We start from the raw sequence: 16,045 nt of genomic DNA on the forward strand, positions 1-16,045 counted from the left end.
GGGAGGGTATATGTAGCTCAGCAGTAGACAGAATGCAGGCTTAGCATGCAGGAGTTCCTGGGGACAGTATCCAGTTCCTCCAAGAAACGAGTGTGATGCGGGGAAGGCAGGCAGGCAGGCAGGCAGGCAGGCAGGCAGGCAGGCAGGCAGGCGCAAAGGTTTTGTTTCGCTTCAGCAGTGTCTTCACAGGAAAGCCTAACGCTCCATCCTTTTCTGTGGTTTTCAGCCCACGCGGGACCTGGCGCGGCTCCGATGTGGCCCGACAGCGCCTGGCCACCTGCGGCGGCCCAGGTAAGTGGGGTGATCATGCTCTGTTGGACCTCGTCCTGGGAAAGGTGATCTTCCCGTTTTCCCGGCAAGCCGTTCCTGGCCTCGTCTCCAGACTGTGTGTCCTGTGACGGGTCTGGCGTGGCGTGGCGTGTCGCTGCCTTTTCAGACTGAAAGCTCTTGCCCAGGAGCCAGCGGGCTGCTTGTCCGGGAGCCCGTCGCCTTGGCTGGTGCCTGCAGGAGCCATGAGGGAGTGCTTAGAAGCCGGGGCCCGCAGACTTTGACTGTGGGTTTCTCGAAGCAGCGTGAGGAGGGTGAGCCCGCGCTCCACACTGACTTCTCCCGGCTCGGCTGACTCCTTCCTGTCCTCCTGCACCTGGGGTTGCTCCTGGGTCACTGAGACGGATTTCTGTGTCGTCGTCCTTTTGACTGGTTTCCCGGCTCAGGCCAGGTGATTCTCCTGTTTGGAACGTCCATTCAGATCCTGGTAACTGAAAAAGGGGCAATGCCCCCCCCACCCCGCCCGCCTCCAGCTCTGTACCGTGTGCTTTGTGCAACTCTGAGTCTTCCTGGGTGTGGTAAATGTCACAGCCCGTCACTGTCTTTTCTCGGGAGGCAGGTGTGTCTTGGCCGCTGCCTCCAGTTGTACTCTGGGCAGAAAAGCCTGGCTCTCGGAGATGGTGCGTTTGTAGTAGGGAATAGAGGCTGGAAGGGGAAGAGCCCGCCTGTGAAAATGGCTCCTTCCCTGCGGGGGAATTCCATGCGCACCGGCGTGCGTACGTTGTGTTCCCCACCCCTGCGCCGGGTCGGGCCTGCCCTGGAAGCTGTCAGAGCTGCTCGTTGGTCTCATGGCACACCGTGGGGTTCTTGCGCACGAGCTAGTACAGTCCCTTGGGTGTCAGGTGTGGGGTTGAGACTCCCCACGTCACTCTCCCATAGCACGCAGGTGTAGGGTGCGTTCCGTAGGGACCGTAAAATCCAGACGTCCTGAGGATAGGGATGATGGATAGCGGAGCCTGGCTCCCTTCTGAGGACAGCCTTGTCCCCTCAGGAGCCCTTGGCCAGCTCCGCCGCAGGACTCCGGGATGCCCAGCTCCCCAGGGCTCTTTGCGCCCAGGGGCAGCCCCTGCGGGGGGCGGAGGAGGGCCCTTTGTGAGGAGGGGGCAGAGAGGGCCTGGCAGGGTCCTGCAGGCAGAGCCCTGCAGGCAGAGCGGTGACCCAGGTGCGGCTCTGCTTGCTCGTGTGGAGAATGGGCTCTTCACGTCCGTCCCGTCTCCGTGTTCCTGGTCCGCGCCGGGCAAGCTTCCGTGGAGCTGGGGAAGGTGGCGGGGAGGGCCGTCCCGCCCAGAGCGGCTGGCTGTTGGGGAAGGCGCTACTTTGTCCGTGTGCTGGCAGCTGCGTGTGCAGCCCTCTCGGGCAGGAGGACCCTTGGCTTCCTCCACTTGGAGACAGCGGCGGCGACGTGCGGCGTCAGTGTCGTATCCCCGTGTCCTCCTGTGCGGCCCAGGCTGCAGGCAGGCCCCAGAGGGCTGGGTGGAGCGTGTGGCGCCGTGCTGCTCTCTGGGCACCCGGTGGAGGGGAGGGTGCCCGGTGCCGACAGCTGCTGCTGCGTTGGGTTTCGGCTCCTGTCGGCGTTGGCGCTTTTGTGTGTCATCCAACCCAGCTCTCCCTTCTGTCCTGCAGGCCACCCCGTGGGCCGGAGGGCCCCAACCTTTCCCAGGACCAGTCTGCGTGGCCTGCCCCGCGTGCGGCCCGTCGTCGCCCAGCTGGGCACCTGCACCTGTTCCCCTTGGTGCCCCGTGCCGCCTCGCCCCCCACCGCCAGCTGCTCCGCTCGGTAAGAGGAAAGCATAGTCCTCTGTTTCTTCCTTGAGTCACTGCAGAAGAAGGGCAGGTCGCTCTCCGGGGCTTCCCCGTGCACGGGCGGCCCTGACTGGGCTCACGGCCGCGTCCCTCTGGTCCCTTAGCAGACGCACTTGATGGGCCGCGTCTTCCCCGTCCTGCCCTGGGGAGGGAGGTGTCTCTTGTAGAGGGAAAGAGGGTCCTCTGACGGAGGGCAGACGTGTCGGTTCTGCACACGGGCCTTCAACAGAGACCACGTTCCGGGCTCCCTGGAGGAGAAGCCCGCCCCTGTCACTGTCGGCAGCGAGTGGAGCCCTGACCTTCCACAGCCGATGATCGGTTATGGAAGAAACACCCCGAACCCGTGGCCTGTGGTCTCTTCAGTCAAGGGTCCCTGAGACCTGTCTCCCACTCGGTCTGATGTGAGACTTAGTGTGATACGGGGAAGAAAGCCTCAAAGGTCTTCCGCGCTTCAGCAAAGTAACATGTTTTGTAAGGTAGTGAACGGTGAAAGAGTTTTTTTGTATTTTATTTTATCTATGCCGAGAAGCTAGTTTACTCGGGGAAGGATATAGGTTAGTGGTAAACAGAATGCTTGCTTTAGCATGCCGAATTCCGTGTGCTCATTCCCGGTACCCTCCACTTAAAAAAGGAAGAAAAGAAAAAACAAAAACAGGAACGAACTTCAAATGTTGGAAGTACATAGTGCGCAAACCCGACTTGGATATCCATTCTTTTTACGTGTTTTCCTCTTACTGCTTGGTTTGAAATCTATCCCAACCGTGACTTAAGCTTTTGGGTTTTTGGGGGGTTGTTTCCCCCCCCCCCCCAGAAAAATGCTCTTAACTCTTTGAAATTCTTTTCTGCCACTTTTGTTTTGACATATCCACGGACGGAGATAGACGCACGTGGTGGTTGTAATTTGCATTCGTGAATATTCTCATTAATGTACCTGTAACTACATTTTACAGGTGGTATGTCAGTGCACCACTTTGCAGAAGAAGGAGGAGGAGAGTCTTCCTCTGAGGAGGTACTGTCTCTTGTTGTTAATGTCCTTGTGTGACTGTGTAAGTATCAGGGGGTTCTGAAACATAAGCCGGGGGTTGGTGTGAGTGTGCATTTTCACGTTTGCATCTGCTGATGAGAATTTTTGACTTACATTTTTAACTTACAGTTTAGGATGTGATTCTGTGCTTAATGCCGTAGGACTGGATAGTGCACTTGTGTTAATTTTCCAGACTCACCTAGTGAAACCAGTGTCTCTGTATGTGAATTCTTTTTTTCAGGGTCTTTCCGTTACAGTTTATTAGAGGGTATTGAAAAGAAATTCATCCCTGGGAAAGTTAGGTGTATCTTGGAGTTGGTTCTTGTTTTAGCCGTCCTCACTTGAAATTAATTCAGTGGTGGCTCATTTTGAAGGCAGCATGTTTTGTCTTCCCATTCCACCGCCAGTAACAGTGTGTTCTAGTTTCCTTAATGCCTTACGCTGTTTCCCACCTGCTCCTTTTACTCAGGCTGCCCTTCCCCAGAGCCCCTCCACATCCCCCCTCTGCACTGGATCTCTCTTTTACGAAACAGTGCGGTCTTCCCAGCATTCCCTGAGCTATCCACGTGCAGCGGACTCTCCTGTCCTTTGTGGCGTTACTGTACCCGTTCACCTCAGTTGTAGAGCTGTTGAAACTTTTCTGTGCTGACTTGTTTTCATGGATCCTGTGCCTCTGGCAGAACAGAGAGGAGAATCTGCCTTTTATTTGTACCGCCAGCTTCTCCCAGGATAGGGCTTGTGTTCTGATAGGTACGGTAAATAACTGTTGTCTACCTGACCGACCGACCGACCGACCAAGCGTATGAACATGATGGTTTCTGAAGTTCGTTTCTTGTTTTATCTTGTTTTGTGTTCCTAGGAAGGGGCGACTGAGCCCGAACTTAAGAAACCGGAAGACGCTACTGGGACTGTAGAAACGGCTCCATGGGAGCTAACAGATCATACCACGCCGACCTCTTCTGCTGGAGCACACGGAGCTTATTATACACCGGGTAAGTTAGTGAACGTGGATGGCGTTCCTTGTTCCTCTGTGCCTAGAAACTAGTGTGCTCTGGGGGGTGGGGGGAGGGTATATGTAGCTCAGCAGTAGACAGAATGCAGGCTTAGCATGCAGGAGTTCCTGGGGACAGTATCCAGTTCCTCCAAGAAACGAGTGTGATGCGGGGAAGGCAGGCAGGCAGGCAGGCAGGCAGGCAGGCAGGCAGGCAGGCAGGCGCAAAGGTTTTGTTTCGCTTCAGCAGTGTCTTCACAGGAAAGCCTAACGCTCCATCCTTTTCTGTGGTTTTCAGCCCACGCGGGACCTGGCGCGGCTCCGATGTGGCCCGACAGCGCCTGGCCACCTGCGGCGGCCCAGGTAAGTGGGGTGATCATGCTCTGTTGGACCTCGTCCTGGGAAAGGTGATCTTCCCGTTTTCCCGGCAGCCGTTCCTGGCCTCGTCTCCAGACTGTGTGTCCTGTGACGGGTCTGGCGTGGCGTGGCGTGTCGCTGCCTTTTCAGACTGAAAGCTCTTGCCCAGGAGCCAGCGGGCTGCTTGTCCCGGGAGCCCGTCGCCTTGGCTGGTGCCTGCAGGAGCCATGAGGGAGTGCTTAGAAGCCGGGGCCCGCAGACTTTGACTGTGGGTTTCTCGAAGCAGCGTGAGGAGGGTGAGCCCGCGCTCCACACTGACTTCTCCCGGCTCGGCTGACTCCTTCCTGTCCTCCTGCACCTGGGGTTGCTCCTGGGTCACTGAGACGGATTTCTGTGTCGTCGTCCTTTTGACTGGTTTCCCGGCTCAGGCCAGGTGATTCTCCTGTTTGGAACGTCCATTCAGATCCTGGTAACTGAAAAAGGGGCAAAGCCCCCCCCACCCCGCCCGCCTCCAGCTCTGTACCGTGTGCTTTGTGCAACTCTGAGTCTTCCTGGGTGTGGTAAATGTCACAGCCCGTCACTGTCTTTTCTCGGGAGGCAGGTGTGTCTTGGCCGCTGCCTCCAGTTGTACTCTGGGCAGAAAAGCCTGGCTCTCGGAGATGGTGCGTTTGTAGTAGGGAATAGAGGCTGGAAGGGGAAGAGCCCGCCGTGAAAAATGGCTCCTTCCCTGCGGGGGAATTCCCATGCGCACCGGCGTGCGTACGTTGTGTTCCCCACCCTGCGCCGGGTCGGGCCTGCCCTGGAAGCTGTCAGAGCTGCTCGTTGGTCTCATGGCACACCGTGGGGTTTTGCGCACGAGCTAGTACAGTCCCTTGGGTGTCAGGTGTGGGGTTGAGACTCCCCACGTCACTCTCCCATAGCACGCAGGTGTAGGGTGCGTTCCGTAGGGACCGTAAAATCCAGACGTCCCTGAGGATAGGGATGATGGTAGCGGAGCCTGGCTCCCTTCTGAGGACAGCCTTGTCCCCTCAGGAGCCCTTGGCCAGCTCCGCCGCAGGACTCCGGGATGCCCAGCTCCCCAGGGCTCTTTGCGCCCAGGGGCAGCCCCTGCGGGGGGCGGAGGAGGGCCCTTTGTGAGGAGGGGGCAGAGAGGGCCTGGCAGGGTCCTGCAGGCAGAGCCCTGCAGGCAGAGCGGTGACCCAGGTGCGGCTCTGCTTGCTCGTGTGGAGAATGGGCTCTTCACGTCCGTCCCGTCTCCGTGTTCCTGGTCCGCGCCGGGCAAGCTTCCGTGGAGCTGGGGAAGGTGGCGGGGAGGGCCGTCCCGCCCAGAGCGGCTGGCTGTTGGGGAAGGCGCTACTTTGTCCGTGTGCTGGCAGCTGCGTGTGCAGCCTCTCGGGCAGGAGGACCCTTGGCTTCCTCCACTTGGAGACAGCGGCGGCGACGTGCGGCGTCAGTGTCGTATCCCCGTGTCCTCCTGTGCGGCCCAGGCTGCAGGCAGGCCCCAGAGGGCTGGGTGGAGCGTGTGGCGCCGTGCTGCTCTCTGGGCACCCGGTGGAGGGGAGGGTGCCCGGTGCCGACAGCTGCTGCTGCGTTGGGTTTCGGCTCCTGTCGGCGTTGGCGCTTTTGTGTGTCATCCAACCCAGCTCTCCCTTCTGTCCTGCAGGCCACCCCGTGGGCCGGAGGGCCCCAACCTTTCCCAGGACCAGTCTGCGTGGCCTGCCCCGCGTGCGGCCCGTCGTCGCCCAGCTGGGCACCTGCACCTGTTCCCCCTTGGTGCCCCGTGCCGCCTCGCCCCCCACCGCCAGCTGCTCCGCTCGGTAAGAGGAAAGCATAGTCCTCTGTTTCTTCCTTGAGTCACTGCAGAAGAAGGGCAGGTCGCTCTCCGGGGCTTCCCCGTGCACGGGCGGCCCTGACTGGGCTCACGGCCGCGTCCCTCTGGTCCCTTAGCAGACGCACTTGATGGGCCGCGTCTTCCCCGTCCTGCCCTGGGGAGGGAGGTGTCTCTTGTAGAGGGAAAGAGGGTCCTCTGACGGAGGGCAGACGTGTCGGTTCTGCACACGGGCCTTCAACAGAGACCACGTTCCGGGCTCCCTGGAGGAGAAGCCCGCCCCTGTCACTGTCGGCAGCGAGTGGAGCCCTGACCTTCCACAGCCGATGATCGGTTATGGAAGAAACACCCGAACCCGTGGCCTGTGGTCTCTTCAGTCAAGGGTCCCTGAGACCTGTCTCCCACTCGGTCTGATGTGAGACTTAGTGTGATACGGGGAAGAAAGCCTCAAAGGTCTTCCGCGCTTCAGCAAAGTAACATGTTTTGTAAGGTAGTGAACGGTGAAAGAGTTTTTTTGTATTTTATTTTATCTATGCCGAGAAGCTAGTTTACTCGGGGAAGGATATAGGTTAGTGGTAAACAGAATGCTTGCTTAGCATGCCGAATTCCGTGTGCTCATTCCCGGTACCTCCACTTAAAAAAGGAAGAAAAGAAAAAACAAAAACAGGAACGAACTTCAAATGTTGGAAGTACATAGTGCGCAAACCCGACTTGGATATCCATTCTTTTTACGTGTTTTCCTCTTACTGCTTGGTTTGAAATCTATCCCAACCGTGACTTAAGCTTTTGGGTTTTTGGGGGGTTGTTTCCCCCCCCCCCCCCAGAAAAATGCTCTTAACTCTTTGAAATTCTTTTCTGCCACTTTTGTTTTGACATATCCACGGACGGAGATAGACGCACGTGGTGGTTGTAATTTGCATTCGTGAATATTCTCATTAATGTACCTGTAACTACATTTTACAGGTGGTATGTCAGTGCACCACTTTGCAGAAGAAGGAGGAGGAGAGTCTTCCTCTGAGGAGGTACTGTCTCTTGTTGTTAATGTCCTTGTGTGACTGTGTAAGTATCAGGGGGTTCTGAAACATAAGCCGGGGGTTGGTGTGAGTGTGCATTTTCACGTTTGCATCTGCTGATGAGAATTTTTGACTTACATTTTTAACTTACAGTTTAGGATGTGATTCTGTGCTTAATGCCGTAGGACTGGATAGTGCACTTGTGTTAATTTTCCAGACTCACCTAGTGAAACCAGTGTCTCTGTATGTGAATTCTTTTTTTCAGGGTCTTTCCGTTACAGTTTATTAGAGGGTATTGAAAAGAAATTCATCCCTGGGAAAGTTAGGTGTATCTTGGAGTTGGTTCTTGTTTTAGCCGTCCTCACTTGAAATTAATTCAGTGGTGGCTCATTTTGAAGGCAGCATGTTTTGTCTTCCCATTCCACCGCCAGTAACAGTGTGTTCTAGTTTCCTTAATGCCTTACGCTGTTTCCCACCTGCTCCTTTTACTCAGGCTGCCCTTCCCCAGAGCCCCTCCACATCCCCCCTCTGCACTGGATCTCTCTTTTACGAAACAGTGCGGTCTTCCCAGCATTCCCTGAGCTATCCACGTGCAGCGGACTCTCCTGTCCTTTGTGGCGTTACTGTACCCGTTCACCTCAGTTGTAGAGCTGTTGAAACTTTTCTGTGCTGACTTGTTTTCATGGATCCTGTGCCTCTGGCAGAACAGAGAGGAGAATCTGCCTTTTATTTGTACCGCCAGCTTCTCCCAGGATAGGGCTTGTGTTCTGATAGGTACGGTAAATAACTGTTGTCTACCTGACCGACCGACCGACCGACCAAGCGTATGAACATGATGGTTTCTGAAGTTCGTTTCTTGTTTTATCTTGTTTTGTGTTCCTAGGAAGGGGCGACTGAGCCCGAACTTAAGAAACCGGAAGACGCTACTGGGACTGTAGAAACGGCTCCATGGGAGCTAACAGATCATACCACGCCGACCTCTTCTGCTGGAGCACACGGAGCTTATTATACACCGGGTAAGTTAGTGAACGTGGATGGCGTTCCTTGTTCCTCTGTGCCTAGAAACTAGTGTGCTCTGGGGGGTGGGGGGAGGGTATATGTAGCTCAGCAGTAGACAGAATGCAGGCTTAGCATGCAGGAGTTCCTGGGGACAGTATCCAGTTCCTCCAAGAAACGAGTGTGATGCGGGGAAGGCAGGCAGGCAGGCAGGCAGGCAGGCAGGCAGGCAGGCAGGCAGGCGCAAAGGTTTTGTTTCGCTTCAGCAGTGTCTTCACAGGAAAGCCTAACGCTCCATCCTTTTCTGTGGTTTTCAGCCCACGCGGGACCTGGCGCGGCTCCGATGTGGCCCGACAGCGCCTGGCCACCTGCGGCGGCCCAGGTAAGTGGGGTGATCATGCTCTGTTGGACCTCGTCCTGGGAAAGGTGATCTTCCCGTTTTCCCGGCAGCCGTTCCTGGCCTCGTCTCCAGACTGTGTGTCCTGTGACGGGTCTGGCGTGGCGTGGCGTGTCGCTGCCTTTTCAGACTGAAAGCTCTTGCCCAGGAGCCAGCGGGCTGCTTGTCCCGGGAGCCCGTCGCCTTGGCTGGTGCCTGCAGGAGCCATGAGGGAGTGCTTAGAAGCCGGGGCCCGCAGACTTTGACTGTGGGTTTCTCGAAGCAGCGTGAGGAGGGTGAGCCCGCGCTCCACACTGACTTCTCCCGGCTCGGCTGACTCCTTCCTGTCCTCCTGCACCTGGGGTTGCTCCTGGGTCACTGAGACGGATTTCTGTGTCGTCGTCCTTTTGACTGGTTTCCCGGCTCAGGCCAGGTGATTCTCCTGTTTGGAACGTCCATTCAGATCCTGGTAACTGAAAAAGGGGCAAAGCCCCCCCCACCCCGCCCGCCTCCAGCTCTGTACCGTGTGCTTTGTGCAACTCTGAGTCTTCCTGGGTGTGGTAAATGTCACAGCCCGTCACTGTCTTTTCTCGGGAGGCAGGTGTGTCTTGGCCGCTGCCTCCAGTTGTACTCTGGGCAGAAAAGCCTGGCTCTCGGAGATGGTGCGTTTGTAGTAGGGAATAGAGGCTGGAAGGGGAAGAGCCCGCCGTGAAAAATGGCTCCTTCCCTGCGGGGGAATTCCCATGCGCACCGGCGTGCGTACGTTGTGTTCCCCACCCTGCGCCGGGTCGGGCCTGCCCTGGAAGCTGTCAGAGCTGCTCGTTGGTCTCATGGCACACCGTGGGGTTTTGCGCACGAGCTAGTACAGTCCCTTGGGTGTCAGGTGTGGGGTTGAGACTCCCCACGTCACTCTCCCATAGCACGCAGGTGTAGGGTGCGTTCCGTAGGGACCGTAAAATCCAGACGTCCCTGAGGATAGGGATGATGGTAGCGGAGCCTGGCTCCCTTCTGAGGACAGCCTTGTCCCCTCAGGAGCCCTTGGCCAGCTCCGCCGCAGGACTCCGGGATGCCCAGCTCCCCAGGGCTCTTTGCGCCCAGGGGCAGCCCCTGCGGGGGGCGGAGGAGGGCCCTTTGTGAGGAGGGGGCAGAGAGGGCCTGGCAGGGTCCTGCAGGCAGAGCCCTGCAGGCAGAGCGGTGACCCAGGTGCGGCTCTGCTTGCTCGTGTGGAGAATGGGCTCTTCACGTCCGTCCCGTCTCCGTGTTCCTGGTCCGCGCCGGGCAAGCTTCCGTGGAGCTGGGGAAGGTGGCGGGGAGGGCCGTCCCGCCCAGAGCGGCTGGCTGTTGGGGAAGGCGCTACTTTGTCCGTGTGCTGGCAGCTGCGTGTGCAGCCTCTCGGGCAGGAGGACCCTTGGCTTCCTCCACTTGGAGACAGCGGCGGCGACGTGCGGCGTCAGTGTCGTATCCCCGTGTCCTCCTGTGCGGCCCAGGCTGCAGGCAGGCCCCAGAGGGCTGGGTGGAGCGTGTGGCGCCGTGCTGCTCTCTGGGCACCCGGTGGAGGGGAGGGTGCCCGGTGCCGACAGCTGCTGCTGCGTTGGGTTTCGGCTCCTGTCGGCGTTGGCGCTTTTGTGTGTCATCCAACCCAGCTCTCCCTTCTGTCCTGCAGGCCACCCCGTGGGCCGGAGGGCCCCAACCTTTCCCAGGACCAGTCTGCGTGGCCTGCCCCGCGTGCGGCCCGTCGTCGCCCAGCTGGGCACCTGCACCTGTTCCCCCTTGGTGCCCCGTGCCGCCTCGCCCCCCACCGCCAGCTGCTCCGCTCGGTAAGAGGAAAGCATAGTCCTCTGTTTCTTCCTTGAGTCACTGCAGAAGAAGGGCAGGTCGCTCTCCGGGGCTTCCCCGTGCACGGGCGGCCCTGACTGGGCTCACGGCCGCGTCCCTCTGGTCCCTTAGCAGACGCACTTGATGGGCCGCGTCTTCCCCGTCCTGCCCTGGGGAGGGAGGTGTCTCTTGTAGAGGGAAAGAGGGTCCTCTGACGGAGGGCAGACGTGTCGGTTCTGCACACGGGCCTTCAACAGAGACCACGTTCCGGGCTCCCTGGAGGAGAAGCCCGCCCCTGTCACTGTCGGCAGCGAGTGGAGCCCTGACCTTCCACAGCCGATGATCGGTTATGGAAGAAACACCCGAACCCGTGGCCTGTGGTCTCTTCAGTCAAGGGTCCCTGAGACCTGTCTCCCACTCGGTCTGATGTGAGACTTAGTGTGATACGGGGAAGAAAGCCTCAAAGGTCTTCCGCGCTTCAGCAAAGTAACATGTTTTGTAAGGTAGTGAACGGTGAAAGAGTTTTTTTGTATTTTATTTTATCTATGCCGAGAAGCTAGTTTACTCGGGGAAGGATATAGGTTAGTGGTAAACAGAATGCTTGCTTAGCATGCCGAATTCCGTGTGCTCATTCCCGGTACCTCCACTTAAAAAAGGAAGAAAAGAAAAAACAAAAACAGGAACGAACTTCAAATGTTGGAAGTACATAGTGCGCAAACCCGACTTGGATATCCATTCTTTTTACGTGTTTTCCTCTTACTGCTTGGTTTGAAATCTATCCCAACCGTGACTTAAGCTTTTGGGTTTTTTGGGGGTTGTTTCCCCCCCCCCCCCCCCCAGAAAAATGCTCTTAACTCTTTGAAATTCTTTTCTGCCACTTTTGTTTTGACATATCCACGGACGGAGATAGACGCACGTGGTGGTTGTAATTTGCATTCGTGAATATTCTCATTAATGTACCTGTAACTACATTTTACAGGTGGTATGTCAGTGCACCACTTTGCAGAAGAAGGAGGAGGAGAGTCTTCCTCTGAGGAGGTACTGTCTCTTGTTGTTAATGTCCTTGTGTGACTGTGTAAGTATCAGGGGGTTCTGAAACATAAGCCGGGGGTTGGTGTGAGTGTGCATTTTCACGTTTGCATCTGCTGATGAGAATTTTTGACTTACATTTTTAACTTACAGTTTAGGATGTGATTCTGTGCTTAATGCCGTAGGACTGGATAGTGCACTTGTGTTAATTTTCCAGACTCACCTAGTGAAACCAGTGTCTCTGTATGTGAATTCTTTTTTTCAGGGTCTTTCCGTTACAGTTTATTAGAGGGTATTGAAAAGAAATTCATCCCTGGGAAAGTTAGGTGTATCTTGGAGTTGGTTCTTGTTTTAGCCGTCCTCACTTGAAATTAATTCAGTGGTGGCTCATTTTGAAGGCAGCATGTTTTGTCTTCCCATTCCACCGCCAGTAACAGTGTGTTCTAGTTTCCTTAATGCCTTACGCTGTTTCCCACCTGCTCCTTTTACTCAGGCTGCCCTTCCCCAGAGCCCCTCCACATCCCCCCTCTGCACTGGATCTCTCTTTTACGAAACAGTGCGGTCTTCCCAGCATTCCCTGAGCTATCCACGTGCAGCGGACTCTCCTGTCCTTTGTGGCGTTACTGTACCCGTTCACCTCAGTTGTAGAGCTGTTGAAACTTTTCTGTGCTGACTTGTTTTCATGGATCCTGTGCCTCTGGCAGAACAGAGAGGAGAATCTGCCTTTTATTTGTACCGCCAGCTTCTCCCAGGATAGGGCTTGTGTTCTGATAGGTACGGTAAATAACTGTTGTCTACCTGACCGACCGACCGACCGACCAAGCGTATGAACATGATGGTTTCTGAAGTTCGTTTCTTGTTTTATCTTGTTTTGTGTTCCTAGGAAGGGGCGACTGAGCCCGAACTTAAGAAACCGGAAGACGCTACTGGGACTGTAGAAACGGCTCCATGGGAGCTAACAGATCATACCACGCCGACCTCTTCTGCTGGAGCACACGGAGCTTATTATACACCGGGTAAGTTAGTGAACGTGGATGGCGTTCCTTGTTCCTCTGTGCCTAGAAACTAGTGTGCTCTGGGGGGTGGGGGGAGGGTATATGTAGCTCAGCAGTAGACAGAATGCAGGCTTAGCATGCAGGAGTTCCTGGGGACAGTATCCAGTTCCTCCAAGAAACGAGTGTGATGCGGGGAAGGCAGGCAGGCAGGCAGGCAGGCAGGCAGGCAGGCAGGCAGGCAGGCGCAAAGGTTTTGTTTCGCTTCAGCAGTGTCTTCACAGGAAAGCCTAACGCTCCATCCTTTTCTGTGGTTTTCAGCCCACGCGGGACCTGGCGCGGCTCCGATGTGGCCCGACAGCGCCTGGCCACCTGCGGCGGCCCAGGTAAGTGGGGTGATCATGCTCTGTTGGACCTCGTCCTGGGAAAGGTGATCTTCCCGTTTTCCCGGCAGCCGTTCCTGGCCTCGTCTCCAGACTGTGTGTCCTGTGACGGGTCTGGCGTGGCGTGGCGTGTCGCTGCCTTTTCAGACTGAAAGCTCTTGCCCAGGAGCCAGCGGGCTGCTTGTCCCGGGAGCCCGTCGCCTTGGCTGGTGCCTGCAGGAGCCATGAGGGAGTGCTTAGAAGCCGGGGCCCGCAGACTTTGACTGTGGGTTTCTCGAAGCAGCGTGAGGAGGGTGAGCCCGCGCTCCACACTGACTTCTCCCGGCTCGGCTGACTCCTTCCTGTCCTCCTGCACCTGGGGTTGCTCCTGGGTCACTGAGACGGATTTCTGTGTCGTCGTCCTTTTGACTGGTTTCCCGGCTCAGGCCAGGTGATTCTCCTGTTTGGAACGTCCATTCAGATCCTGGTAACTGAAAAAGGGGCAAAGCCCCCCCCACCCCGCCCGCCTCCAGCTCTGTACCGTGTGCTTTGTGCAACTCTGAGTCTTCCTGGGTGTGGTAAATGTCACAGCCCGTCACTGTCTTTTCTCGGGAGGCAGGTGTGTCTTGGCCGCTGCCTCCAGTTGTACTCTGGGCAGAAAAGCCTGGCTCTCGGAGATGGTGCGTTTGTAGTAGGGAATAGAGGCTGGAAGGGGAAGAGCCCGCCGTGAAAAATGGCTCCTTCCCTGCGGGGGAATTCCCATGCGCACCGGCGTGCGTACGTTGTGTTCCCCACCCTGCGCCGGGTCGGGCCTGCCCTGGAAGCTGTCAGAGCTGCTCGTTGGTCTCATGGCACACCGTGGGGTTTTGCGCACGAGCTAGTACAGTCCCTTGGGTGTCAGGTGTGGGGTTGAGACTCCCCACGTCACTCTCCCATAGCACGCAGGTGTAGGGTGCGTTCCGTAGGGACCGTAAAATCCAGACGTCCCTGAGGATAGGGATGATGGTAGCGGAGCCTGGCTCCCTTCTGAGGACAGCCTTGTCCCCTCAGGAGCCCTTGGCCAGCTCCGCCGCAGGACTCCGGGATGCCCAGCTCCCCAGGGCTCTTTGCGCCCAGGGGCAGCCCCTGCGGGGGGCGGAGGAGGGCCCTTTGTGAGGAGGGGGCAGAGAGGGCCTGGCAGGGTCCTGCAGGCAGAGCCCTGCAGGCAGAGCGGTGACCCAGGTGCGGCTCTGCTTGCTCGTGTGGAGAATGGGCTCTTCACGTCCGTCCCGTCTCCGTGTTCCTGGTCCGCGCCGGGCAAGCTTCCGTGGAGCTGGGGAAGGTGGCGGGGAGGGCCGTCCCGCCCAGAGCGGCTGGCTGTTGGGGAAGGCGCTACTTTGTCCGTGTGCTGGCAGCTGCGTGTGCAGCCTCTCGGGCAGGAGGACCCTTGGCTTCCTCCACTTGGAGACAGCGGCGGCGACGTGCGGCGTCAGTGTCGTATCCCCGTGTCCTCCTGTGCGGCCCAGGCTGCAGGCAGGCCCCAGAGGGCTGGGTGGAGCGTGTGGCGCCGTGCTGCTCTCTGGGCACCCGGTGGAGGGGAGGGTGCCCGGTGCCGACAGCTGCTGCTGCGTTGGGTTTCGGCTCCTGTCGGCGTTGGCGCTTTTGTGTGTCATCCAACCCAGCTCTCCCTTCTGTCCTGCAGGCCACCCCGTGGGCCGGAGGGCCCCAACCTTTCCCAGGACCAGTCTGCGTGGCCTGCCCCGCGTGCGGCCCGTCGTCGCCCAGCTGGGCACCTGCACCTGTTCCCCCTTGGTGCCCCGTGCCGCCTCGCCCCCCACCGCCAGCTGCTCCGCTCGGTAAGAGGAAAGCATAGTCCTCTGTTTCTTCCTTGAGTCACTGCAGAAGAAGGGCAGGTCGCTCTCCGGGGCTTCCCCGTGCACGGGCGGCCCTGACTGGGCTCACGGCCGCGTCCCTCTGGTCCCTTAGCAGACGCACTTGATGGGCCGCGTCTTCCCCGTCCTGCCCTGGGGAGGGAGGTGTCTCTTGTAGAGGGAAAGAGGGTCCTCTGACGGAGGGCAGACGTGTCGGTTCTGCACACGGGCCTTCAACAGAGACCACGTTCCGGGCTCCCTGGAGGAGAAGCCCGCCCCTGTCACTGTCGGCAGCGAGTGGAGCCCTGACCTTCCACAGCCGATGATCGGTTATGGAAGAAACACCCGAACCCGTGGCCTGTGGTCTCTTCAGTCAAGGGTCCCTGAGACCTGTCTCCCACTCGGTCTGATGTGAGACTTAGTGTGATACGGGGAAGAAAGCCTCAAAGGTCTTCCGCGCTTCAGCAAAGTAACATGTTTTGTAAGGTAGTGAACGGTGAAAGAGTTTTTTTGTATTTTATTTTATCTATGCCGAGAAGCTAGTTTACTCGGGGAAGGATATAGGTTAGTGGTAAACAGAATGCTTGCTTAGCATGCCGAATTCCGTGTGCTCATTCCCGGTACCTCCACTTAAAAAAGGAAGAAAAGAAAAAACAAAAACAGGAACGAACTTCAAATGTTGGAAGTACATAGTGCGCAAACCCGACTTGGATATCCATTCTTTTTACGTGTTTTCCTCTTACTGCTTGGTTTGAAATCTATCCCAACCGTGACTTAAGCTTTTGGGTTTTTTGGGGGTTGTTTCCCCCCCCCCCCCCCCCAGAAAAATGCTCTTAACTCTTTGAAATTCTTTTCTGCCACTTTTGTTTTGACATATCCACGGACGGAGATAGACGCACGTGGTGGTTGTAATTTGCATTCGTGAATATTCTCATTAATGTACCTGTAACTACATTTTACAGGTGGTATGTCAGTGCACCACTTTGCAGAAGAAGGAGGAGGAGAGTCTTCCTCTGAGGAGGTACTGTCTCTTGTTGTTAATGTCCTTGTGTGACTGTGTAAGTATCAGGGGGTTCTGAAACATAAGCCGGGGGTTGGTGTGAGTGTGCATTTTCACGTTTGCATCTGCTGATGAGAATTTTTGACTTACATTTTTAACTTACAGTTTAGGATGTGATTCTGTGCTTAATGCCGTAGGACTGGATAGTGCACTTGTGTTAATTTTCCAGACTCACCTAGTGAAACCAGTGTCTCTGTATGTGAATTCTTTTTTTCAGGGTCTT

The 16,045-nt window shown here is 57.0% G+C and overlaps 1 protein-coding gene across 1 annotated transcript in view; it reads left to right on the forward strand.

Moving 5' to 3' along the window:
• Positions 1 to 16,045, forward strand: part of LOC107035216 (uncharacterized) — an 84,925-nt gene that overhangs the window by 56,635 nt on the left and 12,245 nt on the right. The window contains exons 52-64 of the mRNA XM_072951369.1: positions 3,080 to 3,138; positions 4,013 to 4,145; positions 4,443 to 4,507; positions 6,165 to 6,318; positions 7,293 to 7,351; positions 8,226 to 8,358; positions 8,656 to 8,720; positions 10,378 to 10,531; positions 11,509 to 11,567; positions 12,442 to 12,574; positions 12,872 to 12,936; positions 14,594 to 14,747; positions 15,725 to 15,783. Of these exons, the coding sequence (XP_072807470.1) occupies positions 3,080 to 3,138; positions 4,013 to 4,145; positions 4,443 to 4,507; positions 6,165 to 6,318; positions 7,293 to 7,351; positions 8,226 to 8,358; positions 8,656 to 8,720; positions 10,378 to 10,531; positions 11,509 to 11,567; positions 12,442 to 12,574; positions 12,872 to 12,936; positions 14,594 to 14,747; positions 15,725 to 15,783 (1,292 nt within the window). The remainder of the gene's footprint in view (positions 1 to 3,079; positions 3,139 to 4,012; positions 4,146 to 4,442; positions 4,508 to 6,164; positions 6,319 to 7,292; positions 7,352 to 8,225; positions 8,359 to 8,655; positions 8,721 to 10,377; positions 10,532 to 11,508; positions 11,568 to 12,441; positions 12,575 to 12,871; positions 12,937 to 14,593; positions 14,748 to 15,724; positions 15,784 to 16,045) is intronic.

This window comes from Vicugna pacos, chromosome 28, assembly GCF_048564905.1.
Source record: "Vicugna pacos chromosome 28, VicPac4, whole genome shotgun sequence".
NCBI classification, from domain to species: Eukaryota; Metazoa; Chordata; class Mammalia; order Artiodactyla; family Camelidae; genus Vicugna; species Vicugna pacos.